The sequence below is a fragment of the Paroedura picta genome, chromosome 12 (genome assembly GCF_049243985.1).
Source record: "Paroedura picta isolate Pp20150507F chromosome 12, Ppicta_v3.0, whole genome shotgun sequence".
In the NCBI taxonomy this organism is placed as follows: domain Eukaryota; kingdom Metazoa; phylum Chordata; class Lepidosauria; order Squamata; family Gekkonidae; genus Paroedura; species Paroedura picta.
The window spans coordinates 29,814,547-29,841,012 of record NC_135380.1 but is presented as its reverse complement, the minus strand read 5'-3'; the positions used below and the strand labels follow the sequence as shown (position 1 = coordinate 29,841,012).

Sequence of the window (26,466 nt, the reverse complement as noted above, 5' to 3'; positions counted from 1 at the left end):
GAGGCCTCCAGCCACCACCCGGCAACTGGCAACCCTATCTACAGCAGACATATGACCTACTTTTCATGCCTACACAATTGGCAGCATTTATTGGGATTGAAAGACTTGTCAGCTAGATTCCTGTGTGAGCCATGCAATCTTTTGGTAAGGAAAAGTGAAAACTCATAGAGGAAGGGTTAGCTTCAACTCAGCTTGTCATGTGTTATTTCCCGCCCTCCTTTGAGCAGTGTGACTTTGACGATAATAGGGAGAAATCAGCATGTCATCGTCCATGTGCAAGCATTCTTTTCCTTCCATCAGACACACCCAAGCTATTCAGATGCACACAGTTTGCGCATCTTTCAGCTCCTGTGATTGCTACCTGTGAACAGGACTGCAAGCCCAACTTGCATTCAGTTGCAAAAATCAATAGGTCACAATAGATAATAAGCTTAGAACTATGATTAGTGAAAGATCTGTATCAACAAGGCAAAAACCGATCTTAACAACAAAGTCAATTAGCATTGCATTCGTCAACAAATAATAAACAAATGTATACATTTTTGAAGGCTTCCAGCCAGAAATAATCTTTGCATGAACAACAGAATGAACTGTTCATGACAAAAACCAGTCAAGAATAATCTAAGCCACATTAGTCAATAAGTCATAATATTCTGAATTTCTTTTCCACCTTAACCGAGGTTCGCTACATCCCTGTTAGGTCTGGAATCCCCCCCGGAATTTCTCAAACCAAAGTTGGTAACTCTGTGCCCTAACGTTATTGAAGCACATTAGAATTAAAATAAGACAGTTTTCTGTTTGTTAAAACATGAAAACCATGCCAGGAAAAACAGTTTATATCTCTTCCTTTGGCAGTTGCCAACCTCCAGGTGGTGGTTAAAGATCTCTTGGGATTGTCACTGATCTCCAGGTGCAAAATATTACCTGGAAAAATGGCAGCTTTGGAAGGTGGACTGTAAAGTAGTATACCCCACTGAAGTCCACACCCTCCCTAAACTTTGCACCCCTCAGGCTCAATCCCTTCCTAAAGGTAAAGGTAAAGGTAAAGGTATCCCCTGTACAAGCACCGAGTCATGTCTGATCCTTGGGGTGACGCCCTCCAGCGTTTTCATGGCAGACTCAATACGGGGTGGTTTGCCAGTGCCTTCCCAAGTCATTACCGTTTACCCCCCAGCAAGCTGGGTACTCATTTTACCGACCTCGGAAGGATGGAAGGTTGAGTCGACCTTGAGCCGGCTGCTGGGATTGAACTCCCAGCCTCATGGGCAAAGCTTTCAGACGGCTGCCTTACCACTCTGCGCCACAAGAGGCTCATAATCCCTTCCTAATCTCTAGGTATTTTCCAACCTACCCTTTGGTCACAATGTGATACACTCAAGTTACCAAGTGAGCTTCACAAATGATAGAATAAAATCCTTCCTACTCCAAGCCTACATCTACTTGTTCATTTAGTCTGAGGAAGAGTGCATGCAGTTGAAAGCTCACACCTTGAATTTTTGTTGGTCTTAAAGGGGCTATTGGACTCAATTTTTGTAGAGTTAGGGTTTGTGCAACTCACAGCCATGTGTAAACCTACAAATAAGTAAATCTACAAATAGGTGAGGCCAAGAGGGAATGAAGGCTGAATGATAATATGAGAGGGCTGAAGACCAAGGCTAGAAGGACCACTGGAGAAACCCATCATCTGCAACGCCCCTGGATGACCTCTGTCCCAGTGCCTGGAAAGTGCAGTCAGTTTGCTATCAGGGATGAAAAGTAAGGTGACTGGATCATGAGAAAGTTCACATAGCACTAAAAAGCTCCAGAAGGTCTGTGAACCAAAACCATCATTACAAGACCATGGGACTGGGAACAACAAGGACCAGGATGACCATACGTGGCAATAGTGTCTTAGAGCCCCTGCATACATGGCAAGACTCCCCTGGGAATTGAGAGAAGTAGTATGTACTGGTCAAGTCCCAAGGCATCTGTGGTGGAGCAGAGATCTCTCCCCCCCCCCAAAGATCTTTCCTCCTGGCTGGTCAGTACAGATACCTCAGACATAGCCAACCATTTTAGGTGAGTGAGCATAAAATCAGAGGCTGTTCAGGAGCCCGGCAGAAATCCCCTGAGACAGCTTTCTCCTGAATGGTCAGCATCAAGACCAGGCATGTCCATCCACTGTGTGTGAGAGAGTGCACGTGCATATATGTGTGCATGCTAGGGTTATGTTTATAATCAATCGAAACTGCAGCTTTGTTCTCCTGAAGACCGTGTCTCTGGCTTCTTTCTCTCTTGGTAAGCCTGAAGCATGATTTTTTAAAAAAGATCCCTGTGCTAAAATTGCTGAGATTTCAAAAGGAAGGCCTGATCACTTTTCAACACTCCTAGGATTTCATCTCTAGCACATTGCACCATTAATAATTCAATTATTGCATGTCACCTTTCAATGGACTAATTTTGGACTCTCATGTACTTTATTGTTGGAAGCCACTTCAAAAGCTAGCATCTACAGCTGGGAGGAGATTTGGGGGCGGGGCCTGGGAGAGAGCTCAGTCGGGATTTGATGCCATACTGCCCACACTCCAAAGCTGCCATTTGCTTCAGAGGAACAGATATCTATAGTATCAGCTGTAATTCTGGGAGAATTGGCAATCCTATGGAACTAATCACTTGCCAATGCAGGGTGGCTGGGGGGTGGGGGAAGATTTCACATCTATTACGTGTTCGTGCCATTGTATTATTTGCTTGTGCATCAGAGATATGGAAGAAATAAAAAAACCAGGGCCTTTTCGCACAGGGATCTTTGTTGCAAATTGTTTGCGGAATGAAAAATCGCCATTTAAAATAGTGGAATTCGTCGTTATGCATACCTGCCTTTGTAGTGGAATCAGTTGCGTTTTTTAGCGTTTCCCACAGGCTTCCGGTTTCGGCAGAAATCGCTAGAAAGGAAGCGCTATTGCCAAGCTCGTCCCGCCCCTGGCCGTCAAGCAGCCAATGGGCAGCCGTTAGCATGCTCCCAAACAGCCCCTTTCCCTTTAAGAAAGGTTTAAAAAAAAAAAAAACGACCCATAACAACGAATCTAGGTAGATTCGTTGCTACGGAGAGACCCATCCAGCTGCCTAATGTGAGCTATCGTTTGATTGTATGATCGTTTGCACGCTGCCTCGAGTGATAAAAAAAAAATCCCCCCCCCCTCACGGGCCCGATTTTCGGCTGGATTTATTTGTAAAAAATAAAGGGACTTTATTTCAGCAAACGGGCTTTTCAGTGGTTTGTGCTTAGTGACTAAAGGTGAAGGACTGAAGCCAGGGAAGCCTCTAAACAGAAAGAGGCTCGCCAGTGCGTTTATCCCCGCTCGCTCGGAGAAAAAAAAATGGCGATCGCTTCGCCGGAAGTTTGGAGGAGAGAGCCAGGGGGAGGGACTTTGAAGAACCAGCAACAATGGTAACGCACAGGTCTTTAGCGCTACTGTTGCAGATTGGTTGCAGGAGTGTATCGCTATCCGGAGGGTGAATCCACTTTTCTGGATTCCCCTGAAAGCGCCACAACGAAGCGCTTTTTGCTGATTGGTTTCAGGATTGTTGCAGATTGTCTACGACGTCGTGGGTTATGGCAAATTAGTAGCGTTTCCAAATAGCAACCATTCTGCTACTTTGAAGCCGTGCGAAATGGCCCCCAGATTTCAGAGTCAATATTGAAAACAAGTTATTAAACTAACCCAAGCTCTTTGTAGAAGGTGCTGCTGCTGCTGCAGGAGCATCCCCTAGTGGGACAATTGAGGAAATGCAGAGACCTGGCCAAGAGCACACGTGAGGGCCTTAGATCTGTGACAAAGGCATCTCCTTCTGTTGCCTGGCAGGGAGCCCAAGGCCGTTCTTCTCCTTCCCCCAATCCAAATTTTATACACTCCTCTGACTGATAGTCAGAGCATGAAACTCACATTCGGACTTCAAATGAAGATTGTTCCTTGTCGGTTTCTGTAGCCCACTCAGGGCTTGTGTGGCCCAGGTGTCAATGTGTCAGACTTTGATTGGATTCAAGAACCAACCACCAGATGATCCTGGACCAGTCTTTCTCTCTCTCTTTCTCTCTCTCTCTCTCTCTCAAAATCACCCCCCCCCCCTCACTGGGCTGGGTAGATCATCATAATCTCCCCAACACTGCACTGGGAGGTGGCTTGCTCCTCCCCATGTCCTCCGAGTTGAAAGAGGCCAGGAGGCCAGGGCAACTTACTGGCAGCAGAGCATGCTCTGAGGCCAGCTCCTCTTCCACCCAGAAAACCTTTGAAACTGGCAGGAAGTTGGAGGCGGAGAGCTGAATCCCTATTAGGTTTTCCTGGCTGAGAACTCCCTCCTGATTAGGGCTAAACTACCAGGATGGGCCATTTGTGACTGAAACCATGACTTATGATTAAACATTCCCAGGGAAGGGCCCATGACTCATGAGTAAACATTCCCAGGATAGAGGCTTTTCCTGGAGACGCCGGGTCGCAGAAGGCTGGCAGGGAGCTATTTCTGGGCTTCCCAAAACCTCCCCTGTAGAAAGCATGCAGATACTGCCCAGGAGGCAGCTCGCTCTGCCCCATGACTTCTGAGTTGAAGGAGACCAGGGCAACTTGCTGGCAGAAGGGCATTTTCTGAGGCTGCCTCCTCTTCTATCCAGCAAACTTCTGAAATGGGCAGGAAGTTGGAGGGAGAGTGCTGACCCCATTAGTCCTTCCTGGCCAAGGACTCCCTCCTGTTTGGGGCTAAACTACCAGGATGGTCCATTCGTGGATGAGGGCCATCTCCTATTGTGGGATTATTTTCAGATAGGGCCAATCAAGTAGGGAGTAAATTTACTGCATGCAATTTGAGCTGATTGGCCCTCATTTGGCAGAGTGCAATTTGAACAGATTGGCCCTCATTGGCAGAGTGCTTTCTCTATTGGCAGCATACCCCCTGGGAGGGACAATCAGGTTGGGAGTGAGTTGTCAACTTCAGCTTTATTATGTTTAGTGATGATGATGATGAATTGATGGTTTGAATTTTGTTATTTTAACCTGCACCGTGTTATGAGGGAAAGGCAGAAATATTTTAATCATAGGATCATAGAGTTGTAAGGTATCTCCAGGGTCATCAACCTGCTGCAGAATGCAGGAAACACACAACTACCTACCAATCCACAGTGACCCCAATTCCACCCTCAGATGATGCCCAAAATAAGAACAGTATCCCTGGCCAGTCTAGCCTATAATATATTTCAAGTATTCAAACCTCCTAATGGACATGGATCTACGGAAAATAATTTATACCCTGTCTTTCAGTCCAAAGCCTTAGTGCAGCTTAAGAAAGGATTTTTTTATTTTTTAAAAAAACACCCTAAACTAATGCATTACATAAAAGCTAACTGCATCAAAGTAGTAATAGCTGCAGTATTTTAATTCTGCATTTTAATTCTGCTCCTGGGATTTGTTTTTTAATTGTCATAAAATTTTATGAGTGGATTTTATGAGTGGATTTCTGGCTGAAAAGCCACAAATCAATCAGTCTGGACAAGCTAAAATACTGAGGGCCAAACAGGGCCCCATTTGGGATGCAAAGCAGGTGCTAATTCCTTATCCCAGCCTCACCCATTTCTTGAAAGGCCGCCCACCCATCAGCACTCTACAGCCTCAAGAGAATTCAGAGGGGAGCTCAAATTGCATAGTAGCTGAGCTTGCTAGACCATGTCCCCAAATCCTTTGCAGTTAATAGACACTCCATGGCCCACACAGGAAGTCTTAATTTGGATAGGTTCACACTTTATCCCCTTGGCAGAGAGTTTGGAAAATTAGTGCTGTGCCAACTGCATGGCACCATCTCCTCTGCCCACTTTATAGCCTTTATGCCCGACACCTCAGACACCTGAAACTGCCTTATACCGAATCTCCACAATTAAAATGAATGTGCTTCCCAAGTTAATATTCCTCTTCCAGACATTACCAATAACAATTCCAAAAAAAATACTTTAAACAATGGCAGAAGGACATTCAAGTGTTTATATAGAACAGGAAAAAGCCTAGGGTTAGGTGTAAATAGTTAATGGATTCAAAGGAGAGAGGAGGTCTCTCTCTCCCTGATTTCCAAATCTATCATGAAGCAGGTTTATTGACTTGGATAAAAGATTGTATTCAACTGAAGGACAATCAGCTATTAGACCTAGAAGAGTTCAACAAATGATTCAGTTGGCATGAATACCTTTGGCATAACAAGGATAAAATCCATAGGGAATTTAAAGAACATTGCATTAGGAGAGATTTAATTATGGTATGGAAAAAATACAGACAAAGACCTGAATCATCTACACCATCATGGTTGTCACCAGAAGAAATACGTAGGAGGTCAAGAAAAAGTGGTAAATCAGATTGGCTTACATATAAAGATTTGATTAATACTGAAGGAAGAAACTTCAAATTACGATCTAGAGAAGAACTTGAGGGGAAATCGGTTGATTGGTTTTTATATCTTTGGATTAATGACCTATTTATTTAAGGTCCATAAAAACAGGGATTTGTCCCTCAGAAGTCCAGATTTTAGAAAGAAATACTAGACAAAGGTGGTCAAGAGATTTCTAAATTGTATAAATATCTACTTGAGTGGTCCATGGAAAAAGAGAGTTAAGGAAGAGATGGTTCCATGGGCTAAGGACATGGGTCGCTCAGTTAATTTAGTTACTTGGGAAAGATTGTGGTTGCGAAATATGAGATTTACTCCTTGCTATGCAATTAGGGAAAACCAACACAAAATGATGTACCGATGGCACCTGACCCCAGCAGAGATTGCAAAGTGGGATAAAAAAAAACACATGACAAGTGCTGGAAATGTAAGGTTGAAACGGGGGGGGGGGGGTTGCTATTACACGTGGTGGGGTTGAATAAAGGCAGGAAAATATGGGAGTGGAATACTTGGGGATTTAAAAAAATATATGAATTTTAACTTGGAGGAAAAAAACAGAGCTATTTTTATTGAGCTTTGTAGAGGGGGATATACCTATAGGAGGCTCCACCTTCTCTAGGCAGTATCAGCAGCAAGACTGGTGTATGCAGTTAAATGGAGAAGTTCAGAAACCACTACCACAGAAGACTGGTTAAAGAAGATGTTGAACCTTGTGGACTCAGCCAGGTTAATGGCACTATTGAAGAAGAAGAAGAAGAAGAGGAAGAGGAAGAGGAAGAGGAAGAGGAAGAGGAAGAGGAAGAGGAAGAGGAAGAAGAAGAAGAGTTGGTTCTTATATGCCGCTTTTCCCTACCTGAAGGAGGCTCAAAGCAACTTACAGTCGCCTTCCCATTCCTCTCCCTACAACAGACACCCTGTGAGGTAGGTGAGGCTGAGAGAGCCCTGCTATCACTTCTCGGTCAGAACAGTTTTATCAGTGCCGTGGTCACCCAGCTGGTTGCATGTGGGGGAGCGCAGAATCGAACCTGGCATGCCAGATAAGAAGTCCGCACTCCTAACCACTACACCAAACTGGGTCTCCTAGCCACTACACCAAACAGGACAATAACCTGGAGAAATTCTATGAACTGTGGACACCTTTCTGGAACTACATGAAGAAAATTTTTCAAGACTCTGAAGAATTTTACAAAACATAAAGAAAGTGAAGCAGCAGATAATTCTAATTAATTTTTCTTAGCATAGGAGGATGTTTATTTGTCCAGGAGGGTAAGCTTAGTGGGAAGTCAAATTTTAGTTTGTGATTGTGAAGCTTGTGTTATTTTTGTATGTATTTTATGTTGTTTTTTTGTTCAGCGGTGATGTTGTTATTTGTAGATGTTTATAAGCAAAATAAAATGTAAAAAGAGAAAGAAACTGCTTTATACCCAGTCAGAGTACTGGTCTGTCAAGGTCAGTCTTGCCTACTCTGACTGGCAACAGTTCTCCAGAGTCCCTAAGGGAGTCTTTACATTTGGAATATGCACGATCTGTAGTGTGCATGATTTAACACCATTTGAAGAATGTCCTGCAGGGGGCATAGTTGGATTAGGAACTTCCTAGAATTTTTCAAATACTCTCTTCCTGTGTCCTGATTGGCTCATTGGAGACTTCTTGCTCCTATGAGCACACTTCCTCCCTGCTTGTCTCCACAACCAACAGGCTGAATGAACTGAGCTGTTAGACTGCTGTGTCTCTCTCCTGTTTCTATACACAATTTGTTTCTCTTCTTAATAAAATGATTTTATTCTTTCAAGCAAACTGGTGCTTTGCTCTTTTGCATATCTAAACTCTGCCAACATTAACATCACCTGCAACCCGATCCTATTAACTAGAGATGTTGGGACTTGAATTTCAGGCCTTCTGCATGCAACCTCCAACCCATCCTCAGGAAAAGTGTTCCTAGCATCTCTTATGAATTGATGTAGACCCTAGCTCTTGGGCAAGAATATGGGTTATTCCTAGCACAGTAATTGGGACTCTAAATGTGTCAGTCATTGAGATTCTCACTTTATTTTAAAGAAATCACAGCCACAGGTCCTTCTACTCCTTTGAGCCGCTTGTGGTTTTTCTCCACCTCTGCTTGCTTTCTTTTGTTCTTAACCATGTTGTTCAGAATTAGCCACACAAAACAAGGCCTGAATCTGATATAGGAGGGTGACAAACCATTCTCAGTAGCAAAAGGGTTTTCAGGAAGCAAGTGCACGCCGAAGGCACACACATCTACAAAAATGTGTAGATGATGAAATCTTAACCAGGAAAAGAGAAGAGATATTTTTTTCCTCTAAGAGAGCAACCACAGCAGCTGGCTTGTGCTGCAGAGAACTTATCCCTTGCCATAGGGACTTCTGGTGAAGGACGCGGGGGAACCAGAACATCCCAAGAGAAAGACACAATACGGTAACTGAACTATAAAAGATGGTCACCTGTGGGCAATCTGGGGAAGAGGTGATGTCTGGCTGGTGGCACCCTGGAGCATAGTCAACCTTGCCAGTGTAGGTGGGGCTGCCGCTTCTCCTGGAGGTCTTGAGTAGCCCTATGGCCAAGCTTAAGAGTGATGGAGATTAGCATCTCTTAGGGGTTAGTATATGGAAAGTGAAAAAGCTACTTTTCAGTTCAGAAAATTTTGCCTACAAACAACCTTCCTTAAAAAGAAATTCATTCTTGATGCCATACCTTGTCTGCATGTGTTTTTACTGTCTTCCTTGCGCTACACAAAGTAGATTTTGGTCAAGCAAATCTAGCAGGCTAGGTGGGGAATATTTGGAGAACTGAGGATACCAGCAATTGACATCATAGATAAAGCTTTCTGAGCCAGGGTTTCATGACCTGGTAGGGTTTTCTGAATGGGTGGGAGTTAATTAATTTTTTATATATTTTTAAAATTTGTTAAACATTTTTCGGGAGATATGACCATACATGATCATGTCAACCTGACACCCCCTCCCCAAATGGCCAGTGATGGGCCAGGAGGTGGTAGGAAGGGGAAGGGTCCGAGGTGGGCATGCACACAGCTATGGTTCACAACCATACTCTGCATGATCTCAGCAGTTCAGGGGTTTCACAAAGCCTGAAGAATGTTTCAGAAGTTTCTCAACTGTAAAAAAAGATGAGAAAGGTTGTCATAGATGTTCTTAAAGCTAGGCTTTCTTTCTTTAAAACAGACTGTGGATATCACAAATTTAAAAAGTTAGATCTCCAATGAAATCTGCAAGGCACGTTATTGCCCCCCATGCAATGGTGTCCCATAATGTTATCGATTCCTGCCATGTGTCTCCCCACCCCATCTCCTGCTCATTCCTTTCCTTTTCTGCTGAGCTCATCGAGTCACCTTGCAGTGCTTCACCCTATCTCATTCATTCATACACCCACCCACCCAAATCCTCTTTACCCTGCCATCTCCTCCTTCCATTGCACCAGCCAAAATAAATACATTATGTAGACTCTGGAAATTTTAAACATTTTTCAAAATTTCACCTTTTATTGTCATTTTCACGCATGCTTTTCTTAGCTATGGTTTTAGAGGGGAAGCTAGAAAGCAAAATAAGGAACTGATAGTTTCAATTTGGTTCTTTTCCCCAAGCCCTTTGAACTTAAGGTTGGATACACACTTTTCTTGGATGCTTTAGGATGCTTAGGGCTAATCCTGCGTTGAGCAGGGTGTTGGACTAGATGGCCTGTATGGCCCCTTCCAACTCTATGATTCTATGATTCTATGATTAACAAAAGCCACATCTGGGAATATTGCTTAAAAGTACCAAAGAGGAGTCCATAAATCTGAATGCTTTCAGAACGAAATCTGAGTTGGAAAGCTTTCTTGTAGTTATAACACTTTTATTTAAGATTTTAGAATGCAGCATACGTAAGAAAAAAGAGAAACCCAAATTACGAAATAAGAAGAGAAAAGTAAAAAAGAAGAAAAGAGGTGAACAGGCTTCCAATTTTATCCAGGAGCTCAGGGGCACCTTTAAGACCAACAAATTTGTAATGAATCATACTGTATGATTACTTCCATTCCATCATATTGTATCTGAGGCAGTGTGCATGCACACGAAAGCTCATAGCTTGAATACAAATCTGTTGGTCTTAAAGGTGCCACTGGACTCTCAATTTGTTCTGCTGCTTCAGACCTACACGGCTACCCACTTGTATAAACCAAGTTGTTATTTGTTAAATTATGGTAATATATGAAGGAATTTAAAACCACTATTTTTTCTGTAGTTTCATATTTCCCACCTCAAGTCCTCAAAGCCATAAACCATCATTTCATCTTTGTATCACACAGAAAGTCCAGAAAAGGTTTCCAAACAGCTACAAATACTGCAGTTGTCTTTTCTTTAATTAAGATGCAAGTCTGGCCATTTTAGCCAATTCTGTCATCTTTATCAACCAATCTTCAATAGCAGGTAGTAACAAAATTTCCCATTGCTTGAGCATATAACAGTCTCGCTGCTGTAATCATATACCGAAAGAAAGTTTCAAAGTTGATTTCAAATTCTTTCCCCATTAATCCCAAAAGGAATGTCTCTGGTTTCATTTGTATATCAATCTTAAGTATCTTCTGGATTAAAGCATGTATTTGTATCCATAACATTTTTATACAGCATAAAATATATAACACGCATAATGCACAGTTGCATTGTTTATTGGTTATACTGTTATATTGTTATATGGTTACAACTATTAGTTATTATTATTGTACTGTTATTCAAATGTTATAGACTGTTCCATGTATTGTTCTTATGTTATTCCTGTAAACCGCTCTGAGCCTCCGGGGAGGGCGGTATATAAATATAATAAATAAAATAAAAATAATAATTAAGAAAAAAGTTCAGAGACCACTAAAAATAAACCACTAATTTTAAAAAATAAGAAAATGTTAAAAGGATTTTAATTAAAGATTTAAATTTTGACGGATCCCAAAATGCAACCAGACAGTCTAAAATCTATATAAAATGAAAATACTTATATAACCTTTACCAGTGCTGTATATCTTAATGGTGGCAGCACAAAATTAAGCTTAATTTTGTGCTGCCACCATTAAGATATGCAGCCCTAGTAAAGGTTATATGACTTCCTCTGTCACATATCAGATTCTTTATAATTTCCCTTGTCAGCAGGTCTGAACATCTATCTAGTACAGGTTGTAATAGTTTGCCTCTAATCACATTAAAAGTGGGCCAGCAATGCAAGAAATGTTCTCTGGTTTCTACCTGTCCACTGTTCCTATCCTAAAATTGCTTTCTTTCCTATGAGTTTCAGTGTCAGATGCTTGAGAGTTCTTCTCAGTGGATACTTATTTTAATGTACACGTGGGGATGTTTGCAAATGCATGGGGCACACAAGCATATGCCTGCTTTCCTCCCGACTAGCTGGCCCATATTTTTTGAAGCTACAAACCTTGCCGTTTCAAAGATAAGAAAAGGCAATGAACAAATCCGTGGGGGGGGGGGGGCACAGAGGACAGGTCACGACTGAGTTATTCTTCCCATCCTTTGCCAGAATATAGAGATTGGTAGGTGATTTTGCAGTCTCCCAAAGTGACTAGGAAAGCTGAGAAAACAACGTTCCAGCATATTCTGAGCCTACGCCAACAACAGCTCCGGGCTGCCTGCCTATGCAGTGATGAATGCTACCAACTACAGGGAGGCTAATAGCCTCCTTTTAAATTGTGGACAGTCAGCAAGTGAAAGGGACGGAGCTGCTGATCTGGAGAGGAAACAGGTACTGTGGAGCCAGGCACGTTCCACTTTCCGGCATGTTATTTGCAAGCATCCCAGCTTCATTACAGAAGCTTCAAATTGGGGACATTCTGATTTCTTAGCTCTGCCTTTTAGCCACCCTATCACACCACCACAACTGAAAGGAAACCACTACTCTTCATACCAGCACTTCGCTGGGGGCGTTTCGCTATCCAGTGCCAGTAAATCTGAGGCCAAGGCGAGATTTCTGCTTGGAACTTTTCTCCACTGTCCACAGACCTCCCGGCCCCTCTCCCCACATGTCCTGGAAATGGCTCCCACGTCTTTTAATTGGCTGCGCTCAGCTCTAACCTGATTGGCCAGCCACCCAGATCAATTCATCTCCTTTCCTGAGGAAAGGGGATAAGGGCACATGACAGGCAAAGGGGCTGTTTTAAACTTGTGTTAAATAAAAGTGGTTCAGATCTGCTTCTGCTTCCAGCAGGCTGACTCGGGTGCTGTGCTTGGTAATCCAGAAAAAATTAAAAGAGAAAGAAGCAGGTGGGGTTTGTGCTTTTTTTATTTTAATGTACCAACATCCTCCTTGTTGTTGCAATAGACCTTATTACTCTCTTCTGTGCTGGAAAGACGTCACAGACCAGAAAACGCTTTCTCAATTTGTGCCTCGCTTCTGACTCATGGTTTACATCCTCCTCCTTCTCTATTCCAGTTTGCGAGACATCGGCACAGAAAGAAGAGATTAGGCAAACAGGCTAGTACTTTTCAGTAGAATGACCTCCCGCACGTGGCTTGCCTTGAAGAGGGTTGCCAGTGTGTCTGTCCTCGGGATTGTCTTTTGGAATTCGCCATTTCTTTTGCAGCAGTTCCACATCCACACTGGTCCCCGTGACAAGCCGTTGTCCATTCTGATTTGGGACTTACCATTCAACCACAATTTAAACCTCAGCAGCAACAGTTGTCCCACACGCCGTCACAAGGAGAGCTGTCTGTTGACTAGTAACCGCAGCTGGCTTGACCAAGCCGATGTGGTGGCTTTCCATCACCGCGAACTTCAGCACAGCACGTCAAATCTCCCAACAGCTCAAAAGATTCCAGGGCAAAACTGGGTGTGGGTTTCTCTGGAGTCTCCCACCAATACCAAAGACCTGGCTGCCTGGAACGGAACATTCAATTGGGTCATGACGTATCGACAGGACTCTGATATCTTTATCCCGTATGGGACACTTGTGCCTCGTTCATCGGACAAGGTGGACATCCCAAAGAAATCCCGCTTAGTGTGCTGGGTTATCAGCAACTACCACCGTACCCAAAAGAGAGCAGAGGTATACCGAGAACTGTCCAGACACATCAAGATTGATGTATATGGAAAAGCAAGCAAGAAGCCTCTCTGTCCAGCCTGCCTCTTGCCAACCATCTCCCAATACAAGTTCTACCTTGCCTTTGAGAATTCCATACACCGAGACTATATCACCGAGAAGCTCTGGAGGAATGCCCTGCTCGCTGGCACTGTACCCATAGTCATGGGTCCACCCAGAGCCAACTATGAGCAGTTTATTCCTGGAGATGCCTTCATACATGTAGAAGACTTCAGCTCCAGGCAAGAGCTTGCCACCTTCCTGTTGACTATGAATGACAGCCACTACCAGAGCTTCTTCAATTGGAGACAAAGGTACACCGTGAAGTTGTACGACAACTGGCAGGAACGGTTTTGCACCATCTGTGAGAAGTATCCCAGCTTGCCTGGGAGGAAGGTCTACCCCAGCTTGGAGGACTGGTTCTGGAACTAGAGGTCAAGGTTACGGGTGGTAGTGGGGACTTAGTCTGTGTGACAGCACGCCCTTGAGGAGAGCCAATCCAGGCTGCAGAGTGTTGCCCTGCCAAATGAATACATGAAGCAGGTGATACTGAGTCAGACCATTGGTCTAGTAAAATAAGTACTGTTTGTTCTGGCTGGGCCCTTCTCTCCAGGCCCTGGGGTGAAGATATTGTGCATCACCGATTACCTAATCCTTTAAATGGGAGATGTGTCAGGGATGGAACCTGGGGCCTTATGCATGACAGACAAATATTCTACCTCTGAGCCATGGCCCCTCCAAGCCAGTAATACAGTTCTAGCCAGAAGGCAGCCCATTGGCCTAGAGGGATTATAATTACATTCAGGCTAAACAACCCCTGGAGGACTGGGAGGGATAAGACCAAAACAGCTTCCCACAATTCCATCAGGTCACTTCTGGCTGCATAACGTGAAGTGACCTCATTGAATTGCAGGATGTTCTACAATTCACCTGAAACTCCATGGTTTTGACCACAGAGTTTTCAGCGAATTTTCGAGCCCACCATGATGGGGTGATGTGACTTCTGGTTATGCAGCTGGATGTCATGCTGTGGAGTCATGGGATGCCATTTCACACAAACCTGGCCTGTTTCCCCACCCACCTCTAAGGAGCAACCGTGGAGGATCAACGTCAATGGCAGGAGGTTGCCCACCAAAGCAGGCAAGTGGGCCAGCCTATCTGAGGCATTGACTAAGGATTCGTGTGAACAATGGCAATGCAAACTTCTAACGTTGCTCCACCTTTGCTTGCCAGCACAAAGGATTTCATCTGGCGGTCACTCGCATGGGTGTAGAATTCGCTATGTGCGTGTGAAGTCTACATGTCATCAAGTCACTTCTGGCATACTAAAGATCTTTCAAACGTCCTGCAGTTGACAACCCTCCTCTGGTCTTGGTTTTCTAATGTGTACCATCAATTATAGCTGATCTTGCTCAAAATATTGTGTGGTGGTGAACAGGGAATGCCTTGCCCAGAAGGCAGAGATGGATCAATCTCTCTTTTTTAAAAAATGGCAGAAAATATGTGTGTGTGTGTTATTCTAGTATTTTTCACTCACTGCTTATTCACAGAGCCTGCATTTAAAATCCTGCTCTAAACTTTGAAGTCCAAGTCAATGTACATGGACATTGGCTCCTCCTCTTAAGGAGCTACATGCATAATAAATGTTTCGTTGTTTTTGAGCTACAGTGTAGATAGCAGAATAGGCTCTTGAATGTATGTATGTATGTATGTATGTATGTATGTATGTATGTATGTATGTATGTATGTATGTATGTATGTATGTATGTATGTATGTATGTATGTATGTATGTAGTTAGTTAGTTAGTTAGTTAGTTAGTTAGTTAGTTAGTTAGTTAGTTAGTTAGTTAGTTAGTTAGTTAGTTAGTTAGTTAGTTAGTTAGTTAGTTAGTTTTGATGCGGCCCATCTCAGACTTTGCCATCTTGGAGCAGTGGATAAAATATAAAAATACCTAAAACAATTAATTGACAATAAAATCATGGTTAACCCATATTAGCACCAATGTATCCACTGGGTGAGGACCTGATTTCAAATGACAACAGGTTGGTGAACAGTCAGGGCATTTCCCCACCTGTTAAATGTAGTGGAATGCTTACCTTACGTAGTCATTATAGTCCGGCCCCTCCATATGACATAGCCAACATCCAGCATTTGGGCATGCAGCTCTTTTCTACATTGATGCACAGGTGGGTAGGTGTGAATCAGAAAGGGGGACAGGTATTTTAACATACAGATGTCCAAGGTGGACATGAGGTAATCGCCTCAGTCTGCTTCATATTACGGCCCCCTTGTACTGCTGGCAGTGATGATGGGACTATATGTTCAATGCAGTTCTGATTCTGAGAAATTCCTCTGTTTCTGAAAAAGAAAACCAGTCAACTGCCAAGTTTCAAGTTGACTCACCCATGATATTTGCTCTTGTGTACAATACCTACGTACTGCCAATCTTCCAGTTTGGTACAGCTTGATGTAGTGGTTAAGAGTGGTGGCTTCTAATCTGGAAAGCCAGATTTGATTCCCTGCTACTCCACATGCAGCCAACCTTGGGCTAGTCACAGTCCGGTTAGTTCTGTTCTCACATAGCAGTCCTGTCAGAGCTCTCTCAGCCTCACTTACCTTGCAGGGTGTCTGTTGGAAGATGAAATGGAGGTGATTGTAAGCTGCTTTGAGACTCCTTCAAGTAATAAAAAGCGGGGTATAAAAAACAACTCTTCTTCTGCCATCAAGAGACAAAGAGCAGACAAAGAGCGAGGGGGGAAAAACCTGCCTAGAAGGTCCTGTATCTAGGCATTAATTAATTATGCTTGCATCCTCGCCACCAGTTCATCTTATGCTCTGCTCGCTGGTCACAAATAAGCAGTCCATCATCCAAAAAGCTGCTTGGGTCAGTCTATTTGTATAATTATGGCTATTTTCATATATAATTACCTTTTTGCCACAGCCACTACCTCCAGTTTTCCAAATGGTGTATATTCTTAAACATTCAGTTTAAGATTTTAAAGCTAAATTTACTACTTAGGGTCTCTATCTGCCCATGAACACAATAAACCTCCCTACTAGTTCTAGGCACAAAAAGCAGGTGTTGCAATCTAGCCAAAGTTGGCCATTAGGAGCCGATTTGGTGTAGTGGTTAAGAGTGGCAGTGGCTTCTAATCTGGTGAGCCAGGTTTGCATCCTTGCTCCTCCACATGCTCCTACAGCCAGCTGGGTGACCTTGAGCTCCTCCCACCGATAGTGTGGTTCTCACAGAGCAGTAACAGCAGGGCTCTCAGCCTCCCCTACCTCACTGTATGTTTGTTGTGGAGACAGGAAGGGAAGGCGATTGTGAGCCACTTTGAGACTCCTTCTGGTAAGAACCAACACTTCTTCTTTAAAAGGATACATCCAACTCCACTGGCTGTTACCAGGTGCCTTGCAACCATTTCTCTGATCATTGAGGGGCAGGCAAATTGAACTTAAACATGTGGAGGATTCTTGTGTACACTTGCACACAATTTCCTTCTCTACATGCTTGATCCCTTTGCAAATGCATTGATTTTGCATGCAGCATCTGGTCTGTTCTGCCTGGCATTAAGGAACTTATATTTACCATAAGATTCGAATGAGGGGGAGGCAACAGAGGAACAGGAAGATAGATATCAGGGGCACGCATGTTCTAAAGTTCTGTGTGGGTTGCATATGCAGAGATAAAATCATTGGAAAAACCCAAGTACAAGACTCTGACTCTTGTAACTGCTGCCTTCCCTTTGTGGCACAGGGCTCCTTGCTCCACAGTGAATCATTTTGCCCTTCCTGTTTGTGTTGGCAGGCTGGCATGAGCTGGTCAGGAAGGGGAGACCCCTCCCCTCTTCCTCATGGTTCTTTTTAAGCCAGCTTGTTGTGGCGGTTAAGAGTGCCGGCTTCTAATCTGGCAAGTGGGAGTTTCCCGCTCCTTCACATGCAGCCAGCTGAATGACCTTAGGCTCATCACAGCCCTGATAATGCTGTCCTCACAGAGCAATCCTGTCAGAGCTCTCTCAGCCTCATCTCCCTCACAAGATGTTTGTGGTGAGGAGAGAAAGGGAAGGTGATTGTAAGCCACATTGAGACTCCTTCGGGCAGTGAAAAGTGGGGCATAAAAACCAACTCTTCTTCTAAATTTCATTTTTACCAAGGCTCATCTCCTGGGACCTTTTTAAAATAGAAAAGTACTAGTGGATCTAATAAGGCATAGAATGCTTCATGTACACGCTCATTCAATCTCACAACCACCCGATAATGTAGGCCAGGGGTAGTCAACCTGTGGTCCTCCAGATGTTCATGGACTACAATTCCCACGAGCCCCTGCCAGCAAATGCTGGCAGGGGCTCGTGGGAATTGTAGTCCATGAACATCTGGAGGACCACAGGTTGACTACCCCTGATGTAGGCTACTGTCGTAATCTTCCTGTGGCAGGTGCCGATGGGAGTGTGAGACTCACCTGTTTTCAAATCAAGGATCTCCTCCCCAGGTCTGGTGTCCCTCATCACTGCTGACATTCTGTTTATAAGTGCTTAGCTAGTGTTTTTCCTGATTCATTAAAAGCAAACACTGATCATTGGGAAGTGACGACAGGTGCTGCCAAGTGGCACCCGGTTCACAGCAACCAGATGAAAGTCCACCTCATGAGGTTTTCAAGGCAAGAGATGTTCAGAGGTGGTTTGTCTGAGGTAGTCGGCCAGTGCCTACCTGCCTCTGTGTAGCAGCTCCGGACTTTCTTGGTGACCTCCCATCCATCCAAATATATATATACTATATATAAAACAAAGTATTTAAGAATCCTGGCAGTATACAGGTTTGCCACTAGATGGGATTGGCGAAGAGCCCCTTTGAAACGTTCTCAGACTCCGCTGGTTGAAACGGCGTCTAGCCCCATCTAGTGACCAGGAAGCGTAGTGTTTCAAAAAGTCCACCCTCCTTCCACGTTTCTAATGAAATCAAGGGGACAATTCCAAAGCAACGGAGTTTCAGCCTTGTGGGAATTCGCATCCTGCTTAGCCAGAGGTCACCACGGTCATGGGGGGGCTTGTAGAAGATGCACTGATTGTCAGGAAATTGTAATTTTGTGCCAAAAAAAAGATTTCCCTAACATTCAAATGTCAGACCATCACATCACACTAGGAGTCATCACGAAAGGGAGCATAGCTAGTAACACAAGACCTGTGTATAGATCTATGCTGTGGTGACCTCTGGAACAAAGTGCTGTTCATGGCAATTCCAATCCCTAGAGGAAAAGCTACAGGGCTTTTTGATTCAGAAAAAGAAAGGCATCCATTGGTCCTGTCGCTGGTTTTTTAAATCTTCTGTGAGTGGTGCATCTCTTTACTGTTACCAAAGCATACTCAACTAATGGGGCTTTTCCATGTCACCCCCTCCACCGTCATCTATTCCTACCAGGGTCTACAGTCTGCTCCCATGCAGAGACCCTCTGTGCAAATTGCATGCACCGGGCACTGAAGAAATCCCTGGAAACTTCTGCTGCTTACATCAGCGAATATTTTTGTGCCATAAAAGGCTCCATGACCCAAGCGAGTGTGAAAGTCAACTTCTGGATCACTTAATCCAAGACAAAGTTGGCAGCTAATCTTATGCATGCCAGGGGCGGGGGAAAACAAGACCCATCATCATGAACTGGTTTGAAATGTTGGTCATTTAATAAAATTACTCTTTTTAAGGTAATACTAAATACAGTCCATACAACAGTTAGTCTGGAAAGGAAGTCAGGTGTAGGGAAGAAGGAATTAAGAAATAAAAGAGCCGTGGTTTATTCCCCACCTCCACAAGATTCAGGACGGGGTTCAGCCCAAAATATTGTGCTGTTGGTGCCGGCCTGTCTCAGGAGGGAAAGAATGCCAATTCTACCACAGCTAGGACAACCAGGGTGGTGTCGTGGTTCAAGTGTCAGACTAAGATCTGGGAGATCCGGGTTCAAATCCCCCCCTCTCCTATGAAGCTTGCTGGGCCAGTCTCAGCCTCGCCCACCTCAAGGGTTGGCATGAGGGTAAAGTGGTGGGGAACGGGGTGGAGACCAATGGATGCTGCCCTGAGCTCCTTGAAAGAGTGAGATAAAAATGCAGTAAATGAAATGGTGTTGGGGGGGGGGGGGGTTACTCAAAATAGCCTCCAAAACAGATCCACTTTCTGCACAGTGAAATTGTCCCACAGGTGGGTTTCTTTTGAACCTCTTTGCCAGGGCTCTGTAGAGCCAGGAGAACACGCTGACACCAAACGTTCAAGGTACTCGTGACTGAACGGCTCATTTCTCTCCCCTTCGGTGCTAGCCTGGTCCACGTACTTGGCCAGGGTTCCTACCTCCTATATCAACGCGTGATGTGGCCTCGGGAAGATTCTTTGAAAGTGACGACCTACCTCGAAGGGGTGTTGTAAAGGTCAATGTAAGTAAAAACCTGCTCTGTACAATTTAAGGTGAAGCACAAGGAAGCAGAAGGGTGTCATCCCAAGAATGCTCAAGAAAACTCCTTAAGGGTCATGTGTCCAATGGACAGATATTTGATGACCCTGAATAACTTTTCCGGAATTTTCTTCCACTGAATGTCGGTACAGCTAAATATCATTCAGTGCTCTAAAACAGGGGTAGTCAAACCTGTGGTCCTCCAGATGTTCATGGACTACAATTCCCATCAGCCCCTGCCAGTGTTTGCTGGCAGGGGCTCATGGGAATTGTAGTCCATGAACATCTGGAGGACCACAGGTTGACTACCTCTGCTCTAAAACACTGTCAGTTCTGTAAACATCGTCCACCTTATTTGCACCTCGTTTTGTAGAGCCAGGAGGGGAGCATGTGTGCAGATGTTTAACATCCCAGAGAAGCAATTTAAAAATGACCCACAGATGTGCCTACAACACACACACACACAGAGACACAACGCGAGCCTGCAGTATGCCTTGATGCCCTTTTTATGGGTTTGGTGCCGTGCAGTTTGGGGATCCTCAAGGTGCTTCATGGGAACACATGCTAGTTTTTTTTTTTTTTTAAAAGCCCCGTTCACTTTGCAACAGACTCACAGTGAATTGGGTTGCATCCCTCACTATGCCAAGCAGCTGAATATTTCCCCATTTCCTTTTCTTTTTGTGAAAGCAAGTCAGTAGACCTCATGACTGAGGATTTAAGAAAAACAAAGCGGCATGAACAATCAGTTAAATGCTACTTAGGGTGGCCTTTGGGGGGTTTGGAGAAACCAGAGTGTACATATATGAGTATGAAGGTCATTATCCTGAGTCTAGGCCTGGTGCCATCTCCTGCGACTGGCACAAACTCCCCAGGAGCCCCAAGATCTTGGGGTGAGATGCCAGAGACTGATCCCAGGACATTCGGTCTGTAAAGCAGGCGCCGTATCTACTGATTCATTGCACCTTTGACCCCTTCTGCACAAGTTCTTGAATACGGACATGACAGTGGCATAACCTTATTCCAGCCTAAACAGTCTTCTTCCACTAGTGGAAGAGCCAATCTGTGTTCAACTGACTGGTAGGATGAGGGTAGGATCCATCCCATTTTTTACTTTAAAAGTGTAAGAACTAACCTTTTCGTTTTGAAGCACCTCAGTCAATACGAGGAAAGTTTGCAAAGGGAATTGAAGCTTTAAGACAGGCCTGGACAAATCCATGTGAAATCTGTTTTTACTCTCATTCATCACAGCACAGAGGTGGAATTATCAGAAGTGCCCACAGTTTCAGAACTGGACACTCTTCGGCCACCCCAGATGGAAACACTCACAAGTGAACGCTTGCAAAAGAGAACATCCCCAATAAGCCCTTTCTCGCCGCAAAGAATTATGCGGTATGCTCGGGGGGGAAAGAAACAGGTAACAGCATGGCTAATTAAGGGTGAGATTCACTGCTGTGTGTAAAACACACAAGCAAAGGTGCTTCCATTGAAGTTACAAGTAGCAACAACTCCAAAGGGAATATTTGGGGTGGGGGACAGCACAATTTGGGGTGTACACATGTGTACAGCATAAATTATATTGGCGCTTACCCAGTGGGCCTAGATAGCTAACTAGAGAATGCTCAAGTCCAAGCAACCACCAGCAGTGAGGTATTTGAGGATAAAACCCATGCCAGTGGGCTCCAGTTCAATTCCATCCACAGTCAAGAGGAGTGGCCTCAGCTAAACTTTCTTACCCACTCACTATTCAGTCACAATTCGTGGGGGGGGGGCTAGAAACCATTCCCTGAATCAAAGCCAACCCACTATACAAGACCCTCCCCACTGTGCTGCAGCCCTCCACCCCCCTTGGCCACAACTCTGCTGGGCATAAACAAAGAAACAACCTTCAAAAACTAGCATTGAAGTCTCAGACATTCTAACACCCAACCAGACAAATGTATAGAGAAATAGTGGCATGTCTTAGAATTCGTGATACTTTTTTTGTTGATGTTCTTTGTTGAATTCGTAGAGGTATTATATTCTACTAGTAATCAAGCCTGCTGTACTAAAAATACAGCGGGCGCTAGGCCAGGGAGCCCCCGGCAGCCGGGCTGTGCGCGGCTCGCAGTTGCTCCCTTGGCGGCGGGCGAGCAATCGGAGGGCCCAATCGGCAGTCCGGAGGAAGGGGCCAATCGACACCCTTCCTCATCATGGACTAAGCCCGCCCTAACTCCTCCTACTCTGCCCTTACCAAATTATTTAGCGGTTTTAAGATAGTGATTTGCATTTTCTTTGTATCTTACAGGTTTTATATCATACATTTTTCCTAATAGAGATTTGCCTCTCCTCTAAAATGGGCTCTGGGCTGATCTCCCAACCTAGGACTTTTACAGTGATGGAATGCAGGAAGAAAGCCATTTGGTAGAGAAAACCGCAGGCTCTCGCTGCCCTTCAGGCTACTGCCGTAAAGGTTACAACAGGGGTAGTCAAACTGCGGCCCTCCAGATGTCCATGGACTACAATTGCCATGAGCCCCTGCCAGCAAATGCTGGCAGGGGCTCATGGGAATTTAGTCCATGGACATCTGGAGGGCCGCAGTTTGACTACCCCTGGGTTATAATGTGAGGAAAGCCACACAAAGTTATAAGCCCAGGCAGCAGCCATCTACCATGTGGAACCTGCAACAGCTGGATCAGCAAGACTGGAAGTAGTTTGGAAGGGGGGGGGGGCGGGAGCCTTGGGTTTTAAATGATTTGTTTTCTGCAGTTTCTATACAGAAAAGGCTGATAGGGAAAGCATTGCTCGGTGTTTGCAGCAATGGCCATGGAGACACAGGGTTTCCCCAAAGGCTATGGGAAATTACAAAAGCAAGGGACCCTGCCCTTCTCCCCCAACCCCACCCCAAACAAGCAAGCCAATCAGAGATCACAAATGCATTAATTGTCCAGGATGCCGTCTGAACAGCGCGAGGCAGCGGATCGAGCAGAGGCAGGGAGGCGATAGCAAACAAGAGCTGGCAAGTGAAGCAAGCCCTCTCCCAAGCTAACAACACTTGTTCATTCGACAGATTCACTGCAAGGGAGCGTCTAACAGTCGGGCGTCTGGGTGCGTTGCAACGGGCACTCTCTTTATGAGGTCTGTGGTTCGGGAACGTTCCTATGCAGGGTGCTTGGCGCACAGAGTCCACAGCATGTTCGGCCGGAGGTCAGGGGTGCAGCTTGGGCGGTGGGGGGCGCAAAGAGGAGTCATCGAAGAGTGGGTTTTTCACCTCCATCTCACCAGTCTGCAGCAATTTGGGGGAGAAACGGAAAGATTGTGGGGAGGGAAAGAGAGAGGACAGAGGCCATTACAGTATTGCCAAAGGAGGTTTGCAATGGCATCCCACTTTCCCATTAACTGAGTGGTTAACCGTTTTGCAATCTTGCTTTTCAACAGACACAACACCTTACGACACTGAAAAGCAGAAGAAACACATCAAAAGGCTATTTGACAATTAGGAAATGCGTCTCCAAATGTATCAGAAAATAAAATGAAGCTGTTTCAGCTCTCACTACCAAAATATCTGTCAGAGAATGAATATCTCTACAGCTTCTCGAAAGCCAACAGAACAGATTCCACTATAAGCTTTTTAAAGTCAGAACATGATTCTTGAATCTTGAGGGCCTAATATGTTTTGTTGATAGGAGCCTCCGAGCTCCCATCATCTGAAATTTCTGGTCCCTACGCAACTGCTGTCATCTTGTTCTTAAAGAGGACTCAGAGCTTCTCAAACCAACTGCCTGGATCATGTTAGGCTTTGGTTGAGGTGTACACGCGCAGGTGACACAGAATTCTACTTTGGCCTGTGGAGTTCTGTGAAACCTCGATGCTGTCACAGAGGTTGGCAAACCTCAGAGCTTATTGAATTGCATGTAAAATGAAAAGCTCACAGCCAGCCATGTGAACTGCTGGGGTGTCATAAGGGCCATTTAAAATCAACAATAATCTCAGATAATTTTTGGCATCTGGGCAAGCAGGTCCTCCACCCTGAAAAAGACAATCCCCTGCCACTTGAAACTTTGCGCCTGGGGTTCCAAACACTGAACAGGTACAATAGGAGGCACTCACTGACCCCCCCCCCCTCCCAGGAGCTTTGGCTTAGCAGCTCCTGAATCATCCAACAGTTAGGCAGGGAGCAAAAGCATGGCTCGGACAGCTGGTCTGGAAGAAAGCTGCTGACTTCAGAGAAGAGTGTTCATTCTGTTTGCTTCTGCACCAAAATTTCTATCCTATTTTGCAGTAGGTATTGAAATATTGCTAGATTTGAGCAGACTTATTTATTGTGTTTCTAACTGCCCTTCCCTGAAGGCTTAGGGTGGATAATAAGAGCATATAAGACACACAGTTTAATTTTTTTACAAATTTAAATGGTCTTAATTTTAAATTTGCTTTAAAATAAAATTTTCTAAGAAATATATAAAGGGACAGCTGTTTTCCTGATGCCATGTCTTTATCAAGAAGAAGAGGAGGAAAACATTATATAAACTGTCTATTGGGGGGTAATTTATTGGACAGTTTTGGACCCGGGAGGCTAGCTAGAATTCTGATGTTGTTCTATAACTTCACCTGGTGAAACAACTTGATTTGCAGACCTTGTTTCAATGTCAGTTTTATTGCTATGGTCCCGGATCAGCTACAGACATTATGAACATAGTTTGTGTTTTAAACAATGAAGTCGTATACCAAAATCTGGCTAGCTGTCTTAGCCAACGGGCAGTGGGAGGGATCTACAGCCTTTTAATGGGCTTGTAACAGTGGCATGAGAACTCCTTTCCATCACGGGCCTTGACAGCAATTATTATGTTCTGAAACAATATACTCTCACTCAGACAAACAATGGCAAGGTAGAGAAAGTGGAACTCAATTGTTAGGTGTCAGAGAAGCCCAGTAACATTTAGCACAATTATCCAGTCCACGCTGACCATGATTTGAGATCAGATAGTGATACCCTATAGTGAAAACCTGTGATGTCAGAGTTATGGGCCATAACTCTGCCCATAAATTATCTGTAGCAGCCAAACTGTGGAACTCCCTCCCACTGGAGGTATGTATGCTCATGTCTTCCTCTGTTTGGTGATCTACTTCTTGATGCATTGGATAGACACAGTACGATTCTGCTTCTTTTTGTTTCTCATAACACTTTGCCTTACGGCAGAAGGATTTTGTTATCATTTGCCAACCTGTACTGAGAACTTCCCAAAAGATGAGCCTCTTGTGGCGCAGAGTGGTAAGGCAGCCGTCTGAAAGCTTTGCCCATGAGGCTGGGAGTTCAATCCCAGCAGCCGGCTCAAGGTTGACTCAACCTTCCATCCTTCCGAGGTCGGTAAAATGAGTACCCAGCTTGCTGGGGGGTAAATGGTAATGACTGGGGAAGGCACTGGCAAACCACCCCGTATTGAGTCTGCCAAGAAAACGCTGGAGGGCGTCACCCCAAGGGTCAGACATGACTCGGTGCATGCACAGGGGATACCTTTACCTTTACCTTACCTTACTGAGAACTTCATGAATTTTTTTTTTAAAAAAGAGTAAAAATATCTCAGCCTCCCCCAGAAAGGCCATTTAAAAAACTATTTCCCAAAAGACCTCACTGGTGATAAAACATCTAGACAGTTGCTGTAATGTTTTAATTATTATTATTACATTTCTATACCACCCTCCCAATATGGTTCAGGGCAGTGTACGAAATAAGTTAAAATTAACAATAATTAAAACTAGGAAAATACATCAACAGATTAAAAATATAAACAAATAAAAAACTAAGTCTCAGATCAGCAGCCTCAAGCGACACCAGCCAGAAATTCACTGCCCATAGGAGAATTTGCACACCAATTTTAGCCCCTTTGCTGCTTTTGAATGATCCAAAACACTGTGTTGTAATCTGCCACTTCTGGGATTATGCTGGCAGCTCCTTAATCTATTTTACTTTGGTTATCAGTTTTAGCCTGACGGTATATTTCTTTTTGAGGGTCATCGGCTTTAGACAGCACCTTGGAGCAGAAGGGCAAGGTAATAAACCCCGTCACCAAAGCAAGCAAGGTAAAAAACAGAATGTGAATGAAAGAACATTCAAGGCAGAGCAGCCGCTCTTGCCAAAGTACTTACAGGAGCAAGTCCTGGGCACTCATATACTGTGAAGTCTCCGTCTTCATTTTCCTCATCGGATGATGCAGATTCTGGCAGTTTCGGCTCTTCTTTATGCCTACAGGTAGAAAAATGCCTAGATGTAGCCGGGAGCCTGAGAGCCTCCCATCTTCCACGGGTGCTTCTGTAGTGACATCATGCAATGGGGATAAGGCCACATTAAGTAGTTCTGGCATTCAGTGGAATTCTGGCATTCAAACCTGTGGCATTCTGAGGCTCACCGCCAGAGTAAAGGTTGCCTTGCAGCATAAGATCCCAGTTCACCTGGCCATTGTTCTGTTTGCAGAAACAACCAGCTAAGCAGCTCACCAGCTGGTCACTCATTGTGTTGGGGTCTCCTGCTGCTGCTGACAGAGAATCTCATGGCCAAGGTTAACCCATCTA

The 26,466-nt window shown here is 44.5% G+C and overlaps 2 protein-coding genes and 1 long non-coding RNA gene across 4 annotated transcripts in view; 1 reads left to right on the top strand and 2 right to left on the bottom strand.

The window, feature by feature from the left end:
* The first annotated feature begins 8,724 nt into the window (after positions 1-8,724).
* FUT7 (fucosyltransferase 7) lies at positions 8,725-14,876 on the top strand. Its single transcript, XM_077305642.1, has 2 exons — positions 8,725-8,835; positions 12,847-14,876. Exon 2 carries the CDS (start codon positions 12,908-12,910, stop codon positions 13,922-13,924), a length of 1,017 nt encoding a protein of 338 aa, XP_077161757.1. The 5' UTR covers positions 8,725-8,835; positions 12,847-12,907; the 3' UTR covers positions 13,925-14,876.
* Positions 12,662-17,251, bottom strand: LOC143821543 (uncharacterized). The gene is made up of 3 exons (XR_013225837.1): positions 17,083-17,251; positions 15,590-15,851; positions 12,662-13,290 (listed from the first exon to the last, which is right to left on the bottom strand). It is a non-coding gene; the product is annotated as an uncharacterized LOC143821543 (long non-coding RNA).
* Positions 17,252-19,143: 1,892 nt separating this feature from the next.
* Positions 19,144-26,466, bottom strand: part of NPDC1 (neural proliferation, differentiation and control 1) — a 55,567-nt gene continuing 48,244 nt past the window's right edge. The window contains exons 8-10 of one of the 2 annotated variants that reach the window (XR_013225821.1): positions 26,044-26,140; positions 20,233-23,185; positions 19,144-20,115 (exon numbers count right to left, since the gene is read on the bottom strand). Coding sequence is in view for 1 of the 2 variants with exons in the window: in XM_077305562.1 (XP_077161677.1) it covers positions 23,108-23,185; positions 26,044-26,140 (175 nt within the window). In the remaining variant the exon portion in view is untranslated. Of the gene's footprint in view, positions 23,186-26,043; positions 26,141-26,466 lie in introns of both variants that reach the window. The other variant, XM_077305562.1, reaches the window with a different exon arrangement.